The sequence below is a fragment of the Sciurus carolinensis genome, chromosome 11 (genome assembly GCF_902686445.1).
Source record: "Sciurus carolinensis chromosome 11, mSciCar1.2, whole genome shotgun sequence".
NCBI lineage: Eukaryota > Metazoa > Chordata > Mammalia > Rodentia > Sciuridae > Sciurus > Sciurus carolinensis.
In genome coordinates, this window is record NC_062223.1 from 123,255,870 (window position 1) to 123,264,600 (window position 8,731).

Sequence of the window (8,731 nt, forward strand, 5' to 3'; positions counted from 1 at the left end):
ATTTAATGCCTGCATTTGCTCTTTCATCTCCTCCTTCAATGCCTGCATTTGCTCTTTCATCTCCTCGTTTGTTTCCCTGATTGTTTTAATTATGTACATTCTGAACTCCCTTTCTGACATTTCTTCTGCTGTGCTGTCATTGGGTTTTATTGATGTAGTATCTAGGTTTGTTTGGGACATTTTCTTCCCTTGTTTTCTCATATTGGTCAGCTGTCAGTGGGACATGAGATATTGCAGATTTCCTCTATTGGCTTATAGTGTCCCTGTAGATTTCCAGTATATCACCTCCCAGCCTTCAGTAGCCTGAAGTCTTGGAGGAACTTGATAATGCAGTGCTTCCGAAGAAAGCTGTCCCTACCCCCTACTGGTTCCAGGGCTTGGAGCTGGCTCTGTGCGGAAAGGCTCTCACTGGGCAGTCTGCTCTGAGAAGCTAGCCTTGAAAGGCGCCTCCCGCTGGAGGGAGCCGAGCTGCTTGGGGAAGTCCCTGAATGCCCTGTCCTGGTCCCTGAAGCTGCCCCAGCTATCCCACTCCTTGGCCTATACCCAAAGGACTTAAAATCAGCATACTACAGAGATACAGCCACATCAATGTTCATTGCTGCTCAATTCACCATAGCCAGATTGTGGAACCAACCTAGATGCCCTTCAGTTGATGAATGGATAAAGAAACTGTGGTATATATATACAATGGAATATTACTCCACCATGAAGAATGATAAAATTGTGGCATTTGCAGGCAAATGGATGAAATTGGAGAATATCATGCTAAGTGAGATAAGCCAATATCAAAAAACTAAAGGACGAATGATCTCGCTGATAAGCGGATGAGAACATATAATGGGGGATGGGAGGGGTTAGCATTAGGGTTAGGGTTTGGTTTAGGGTTTGGGATAAGGAGGGTGGTAAGAATGAAGGAAGAAAGGACTGTATAGAGGGAAAAGAGGGGTGGGAGGGGTGGGGGGGAAGGGAAAAAATAATAAAAGAATGAATCAAACAACATTACCCTATGTAAATTTATGATTACACAAATGGTATGCCTTGACTCCATGTACAAATAGAGAAACAACACGTATCCCATTTGTTTACAATAAAAAAAGGGAAAGGAAAAAAATAAATATCAATATTTTCCAAAAAAAAAAAAAAAAAAAAAAGAGTAGATTAACGAGTTCAGCATGGGTGAGACAATGTTATTTAGTATTTGCACCACGGCCCCAAGCAGAGGGTTGGGTGTGCGCTGCAGGTAGATGATGATGACAGGTCCGTAGGCACAGAGGATGGCAGTGAGGTGGGCACTGCAGGTGGAGAAGGCCTTCCGCCTGCCCTCTGCTGAACGGATCCTCAGAATGGCGATCCCAATGTGAGCGTAGGAGACACAAACGCTGAACAAAAGCACTAAAGCCAGAAAACCAACATTAATGGAGCCCACTCTCTTCGCCAGAGAGCTGTCCGTACAAGCCAGGGGTAAAATGGCAGGGATGTCACAGAAGAAGTGGTCCACCTCTTTGGGGCCACAGTAGGTTAAGTGAAAGGTAAAGGAGGTCAGCGTGGTGGCATGGAGACACCCCACCAACAAGGCTACCATGACCAAGCCGACACAGAGTCCAGGTTTCATGATGAGCATGTATCTCAGTGGATGACAGATGGCAACATAGCGATCATAAGCCATGACAGAATAGAGGCATCCTTCCGTGGAACCCAGAAGGTGAAAGAAGAAGAGCTTGCAGCATGTGTGTCTCAGAGATAAAATAACCTCTTGGGACAGGTTGCAGATGGGAACAGCATATCAAAAATAAAAGTCCCAGGAGGAAATTCCTGGGGTAGTAAAGTGTAACGGCTATAAAGATGAATAAATTTCCAGGCAGGGTGAGGGGGTAGATGCCTGAGAACACATTACAAATGAACAGTTTCCAACCCTTCGGTCTCAGGTACTCCCAGCAGAATGAAGTCATGTAGCAGTTTGTGATTTCCCATGTTCCTGGGCTTTCGTGAAGGACGTGAAGATATGAATGTGGAGACTGTGACCAACACAATGCCAATGCATGCGTTGTCACAAATTTTTGTTGAAACATAATGATGACATTGAAAATAACAATTAGCAAATCTTTCAAAAAGATGTAGATGCTATTGGAGCATACTTATGATTTTCCATCTTGAGATACATTCCTTCATAAATACAGTGAAAAGTAAAATGAAACATTAAAAGATCAAATAATGGATAGCCTGAAAGATAAGAAAATCTCAGCATCAAATAAAGGAATACAATGTAGTTAGTATCCTTAGCCCATTGTATATAATGAATGACCTACAATACTCCAGTCTAGAACCTGGAACCTGTTGATTCCTTTTCAGAGCATTTGTGGGTAAGCAAAGATGTCACCAAATACCCTAAATACTTATGAGCATCTACTTGGGCACCAAAGTATCTGACTACATCAATGAATTGTCATACATGGATTTGGGATATGTATCATTTTCTCACTTGACAGTGTTCATTCGCTTAAAAGAGGAGGAAATTTCATCTTTTAGGAATTTAAATGGTTTGAACATAAGGAGTTTAATTTCACTATGTGATGGAAGTTTTAATAAGGTCATATCATATTTAAATATGCTAATATGGAATATTTAAACATTGCTAAAGGGTGCAAATTTTGAAAACTTAGAGCAATGAAACTGCAATCTTTCAGTTCTGCAACTTTTTTGTTTGATTTCTGCTTTGTAAAAATTTGTATTTGAAATAATAGTTCAAGGATATTTAATAGTAGTCTCCATTCTTCACAAAGTTTTAAGTGCATAATACCATATTGTTAAATATGAGCATAATACTGTATTCTAGAATGACATGCTCATTTTCCATTTATTTATTTTTGGAATCATATTTTCAAAAGCTCCGAAATTATTGATTTTTGTCCTAAGACTATTTTAAGCCTCATTGTAATATCCTCTGAAAACAATTGTTGCACTGAATCTTCTTTTGGCTGCAGATTTCATGCCAATGAAAGGAATTCAGATATTCCTCTGATAGTAGAATACCTACTTCCTGAGCTAGGAAATACAGGATTGACATTGAATCTGCTCATAAATTGCTGGTAACTGATAACTGTCTGTTTTTTAAGGGAAGAAAATGTGAATGGTGGGCAGGGGTGGAGAGTGGAGGAAACATAATGGGTCCTGAGTAGAGGGAAAATGAGTCACGACTAGTAAAAAGTTCTGTGACAAAAAGAAAAGGATGTAAAAAAGAATTAGTGTAAATATACCTAAAATAGGTCAACAACTATTCACACAACCATAGGATACTTAAGATGCATTTGGTCATGCCTCTTAGCTCATGTGATAATTAAATATACAATGTTGTATTAATATGTAATTGATTTACATTACTGCTGTCATGGCACAAAATCTATAAAGACTGCTTTTATAGTATTGAACTCTTTGAGTTTTGAGTCCTTTGGGGTGTCTTATTGGGAGAAAACTAACATTCCTCACTTTAACCCCGACTCAGACTGCTGTGTTCCCCACCATATTGGACTTGAAGCCAGTTTGTATTTGTGCAGAATTATTGAAGAGAGTGTGGCCACTGGGTGGCGCCCAAGTTCTGGCACAGCCAGTTCTGCCTGGAGGTGTTTGAACAGCTTCACTAGGGCTCAAAGAATAGAGGGTGAAAAGAATAACTGCCATTAAGTCATTTTAACATGTTCTGATGAAAAGCCTTCTAACAAAAAGGTGAAGAAAAAAATTGGAAAGCTATATGTGACAAACTTTGAAAATGTAGAGGATAAAAAGAGATGTAGGCAGATGTCGGAAATCAAGATCAAGCAAATGGAAGATATCAGTGAAAATGTGGGTTGTTCCTACAATTATGCTTGATATAAAGTGGGTACTCAATAAATGCTTCTCGGTGATGAACACAGATGATATTTTCCTTCCAGAATTGCTGTGATGATTAATATGATGGTATTCATGATATACCTTGGAAGTGGTAGAGAGAATTTCGTTGATGCTTGTCTGGAAGAGAGAAGATAATGGAGAATAGTGAGTAGAAAGGATAAGATTTTTAATGTGGGCAGCTTTGGCTTTGAATATGGGCTAACTTTTAGTCCTAAGTTGTGACCCAGCTAGAAGGGATGATGAACTCTACTCACTTTTCCAGCTTCTCTCTACTGTCGCTCAGAAACTTCAGCCATTATGGTGAAGTTACAGTTGAGAAGAAAAGATACATATGTGATTTCTACCCAGAGTAAAGGATCATTTCCTCTCACAATTATTTTGTTATACATAAAGAACAATTTCCGAGAAACTGGGATACTGATCTTGGATCAGGAATGGGTCCTTGCTCCTCCCCCGTGTTGAAGACTAAACACCAGAGAAATGCCTAGCCAAATGTAGAAAGCAAGTTTTAGTTAAGAAAAAGAGATAGCAAAAGACTTCTTCAAAGAGAAGGGGGCCCAGAGCTGGGTGCTCTGGGTATAACCCAGGGACAAAAATTTTATAAAATAGATGAGAAATTAATGATACAATACCCATAATGTTCCTATTATCTGGGCCAGCACACAGCAAGTCCTAGGTAGTCTATTACAGAAATATGTGATTTCCGATATCATGTGTGAGACACATGCTCACCTGTCTAAACCCAAAAAAAGCAGACTAAGAGACACAAGGTACAGCAGAAAACAAGGCTTTACTTCAATGAAGTTTTTACAGCATTGGATGCCTGATGATCAGGGACATACAGATTTAGTACAATCAGCATTTTATCTCCTAAGCGCAACTCCCACCCCTGCATTCACCCCCATTCCTTATTGGCTGAGTACTATAGGGTACACAATCTTCCCTAAGGTCACCTAGGTTTTACCGGTCTAAATGTACCTTCATTTGTCCCCACCTCCCTTTGTTCTCTCATGGTGGGAAAATTCCTTTGGATTGAGTGCCCCAGGTATGTGCACCATTTATCTCTGTTGGTCAGGTTGGGAATTGGGGGAGGCTTCTTTTTCACCTCCTGTTTGTCAAGAGACTGTGAATTTTTACACTCTGGTGTTAACCGCTTGTGACTTTTCATTCTGCTGTCCCCTCCAGCTGCCTTTCTTATATCCCCAGTCATTTTACATTGAAAGCTAAAATATTGTACTGTAAAAGTGAAACACTGAACTTTCTATTTCTCAAAATTGCCTATGTTACCATCACAGCATTTTTGCCTGAAAAACACATCCCTCCCTTGTCCTGTCTTGTAATAGTTTCTTTCCAAGAAGAGACAGAAGAAAAAAGCAGATATTCACAAGTTGGAGGTATCTCCCTGGATCCGAAGGAAAGATGTTTGAAACTATGAGAATTTTTCCCCAATCCCTTAGACACAGTTTTGCTTTACAGCTTTATAACTGTTCCCTAGAAGCGGGTGGGACTTTCCAGGACACTATGGCTGCAAATGTTTGCATTTTGCAGCAGGCAGAGCATGACAACTACAGGAGAAGGTAGGTAACCAGGCTGCAGTGCTAGGGTACCTGAAAACCAAGAGCTTCCCGCTTTGCCTCCCTTTTCCCTGTCCTCAAATCTGCTGAGGCTTCTAGCTGCAAGACTCATTATGAATCTCAGCCTCTCTCTCCCACACCCCCTCAGGAAATTGATATTTTCTCAATTTTATGTACATTTGTATTATGGAAATGCATCATTAAGCCTCCACCCATCTAAATCATTACATCCCTTCAGATTATCTGTGTGGAAATTTCAGAGACAGATGCTGTCCATTTTGTAAATACCTGGACACTGAGAATATAGAACTGAAAATTTAAAGATTCAATCTCTGTGTTTCTGTTAGTAAAACTCTACGCCCTGATACAACCTTGGCTGGATCCCAGTTCTCCCTGTGGCAGACTAGCTCTGCCATCCAGCTCAGCTCCACCCCTGCCTGTCTGCAGCTGAGGGTCTCACAGCCCTGGATCCTGCATCCCCAGGGGCCAGCCCAGAGAGGCTACCTGGCTCAGATAGAAGCCTCTCTTCTCCTAGCTGCCTCAGATTCCAGCCTGTGCCCTTTGTCAGCTGCTGTGACCACTCTTTACTGTAGTGTTGGTAGGCACCTTTCTAAAGCGTCATCCAGAGGGACAGAAATAATTCTGACTGAAACTAAATATGTTTGTACTAAGAAGGATGGGGAGATGATGCAGCATAGGACCTCAGTGAAGGATTTATGTTCTGGGCTTAGAATGAAGTGATAAAAGCCATTTTCTTGAAGGGGACTCTAGTCTGCCTGTTATCTCACAGGCACCTGTGGTTAATACTGGACAGCCTGAGAACTCTGCTTTTCTGTGATTACTCTGTCTGCTCCTGTGTGATTCTCCTGCTTTAAGCTTCCTGGAGGTGTTGTAGATGTCTTCCCTCTCAGTTCAGCTATTCCAGGGGTCAGCCTCGTGCTTTGAATATAGCCCTTGCTTCTCTACCACTGAGGCTTATCTTAAAAGGGACATGTTTTGTCCTCTTCTTTCTCCCTCTAATTAGCAAGTGAATCACAATCCCCCCCCTAGGGAACACCTAAAATGTAGCCTTTGAATCACCTCTTTAAAGAAAAAACCCTGTTTTCCCTGATGAGCGGAATTGCAGCTTCTGGGACCTGAGCCCCTGTGCTGCCTCTTTGCCAGCAAAGCAATAAAACTTCTTTTTCCTTTTTTCTCAAAACCATGTTCTCATTATTGGATTGACATCAGAGACAAGGACCTGAGATTTCATAGCCTCTTCTACCAGTCCCACTTAAGGATCTTAGGGTCTTTCTGGATGCCCTTTTCCTCAGCATGGACTCCTCTCCCTTGACCCGCTATTATTGCTGTGTTGCTGTCAAAATGTGACCATTTTCCCATGTAGAGTTTTGATCCAATGGCTCAACTAGCAAATGTGGAATGAGGGGCCTGGTTATTGCTGTGGATCAGGGGCTAGAGGCATAGGAAGCAGAAGTGATATCAGATGGACAGATGGATGATCAGGATGGGGTAAATTTTGTTTTTTGCTTTATTTGTTAGTTTTCGATGACTAGGACCTAATCCATAGCATTGTCCAAGCCAGGCAAGAGCTCTTCCACTGAGCTAAATCCCCAGCCCTAAAGTGTGTTTTAAATGGTGATTTGAATGAGCACAGTATACAGTATAGTCCTGCCAAAAGCTGCATAATCCTTGGTGTGGTTTGATCCAAAAGGAAAGCTGTTCCTCTCATGTGCACTGTGTTCTCTGGCCTGCAGCTCCTTTACAGAAGGTGGGTTCTCTGACTCTTCTGCCCCTGGACTATGGATAAGCATATGCCTGTAGTTGTTCTTCAGCATATTCTGAGATACAGGCAGTGCCATTTTAACTCTTTAAGGCCTGTTTTCAGGGAAAGCCTCTGTTGTTCCTGGACATGGCAGTTTAGGTCACCCTCTGTCAGAACAGAACAAGGCAAGCTAGCATATCACCCAGTGCAGAGTGGAGCCAGAGCAGCTTCCAATGTCATGATGAGACCTCCATCTACTGGTGACGAGTTCTGCTTCCTCAAATGTTGAAGTTTGAATATTAGAGAAGCACACCTAAGGCAAGCATATTAAGCAGGTGTTAATTAAAGGTAATAATACAGACTTCTCCTGGGAGGGAGAAGGGGGCTATGGCTAATGTTCTAGAGTCCCAAGAAGTGAGCACACCCTACATCTTTTAAAGGTTAGAGTCTCTTTTGTTCTCTAGTTCTCTCTTCACTTATCTCTCTCCTTCCTGCCTACCTGACTAGACCCAGGAGTTAGTGGCCTGTGATATAGCAAAAACGATGAGCAGCAGATGGCAGAGGAGGACCAAAGTGATTCAGGCAGGTAAGGGCCTAGGGGCCATTAATTAGCAGCTCCTTGCCTATAGCCCTTAACAAGGGCAGATAGATTTGGTAATCAATGGGCTCAGCAGATCCTTGACATTCCATTCTTCCAGAAGCAGTCTCCAACATCCAGAGGCAGATGGCTTTCATGGCTTCCATTTCCTCCATTTGACCCCATCCCCTATTTCTACACTAACTGCCTGTTCCCAATTCTGGCTTCAATGAGATCCCACCAGTAGGATCAAAAGCACCTGTGGGTTCTCTGGATAAAAGAATCATCATGTAAATCATAATCTACCTATGTTAACTTTCTCCCTTTTTGTTACCATATCATATTCAGTATTTGTTCAAACTTTAATAAGATATGAGGGATGAGTTGAGAATGGCTTGATTTACAATAGAGGACACATTGCATATAGGATACTTAGAACAGTTTTGTGTGTGACACTGGAATAAAACTCAGTGGTACTTTACCACTGAGAAGCATCCCCAGTCTTTTTATTTTTCTTTTTTTCTTTCTTTTTTCTTTCCTTTTTCTTTTCGAAATAGGGTCATTCATTTGCCCAAGTTGGCCTCAAATTTGGGATCCTCTTACTTCGGCCCTTCAAGTAGCAAGGATTACAAGCTTGTGCTACCATGCCCAAAGACTTAGAACAGAAAACACAAACACTAGTTTGTTTCAAATGTGAGCCTCTGGCTAAAAGTCATAAAGTATGTGATCCAAGATAGAGGGGAGTTCATTTAGGATCATACAACTGCTTGCATGTAGATCTCTTACTAAATAGCATCCAAAATGGCTCATTGAATATTTTTGACAACCACAATAGTAGCAATACTGACATCCATCAGCATTCCTAAGAAGCTTTCTGTAGGCCAGGATACTACTGTGGGAACTTCACATTCATTGATTAACATGTGATATGCA

The 8,731-nt window shown here is 41.5% G+C and overlaps 1 protein-coding gene across 1 annotated transcript; it reads right to left on the reverse strand.

The window, feature by feature from the left end:
* Positions 1-1,153: 1,153 nt before the first annotated feature.
* Positions 1,154-7,318, reverse strand: LOC124959685 (olfactory receptor 148-like; the record flags this gene model as incomplete). The annotated part of the gene is made up of 2 exons (XM_047518033.1): positions 7,119-7,318; positions 1,154-1,733 (listed from the first exon to the last, which is right to left on the reverse strand). Coding segments are annotated over exons 1-2 (780 nt in total), but the record flags the coding sequence as incomplete, so codon positions are not given.
* Between the last annotated feature and the right edge of the window lie 1,413 nt (positions 7,319-8,731).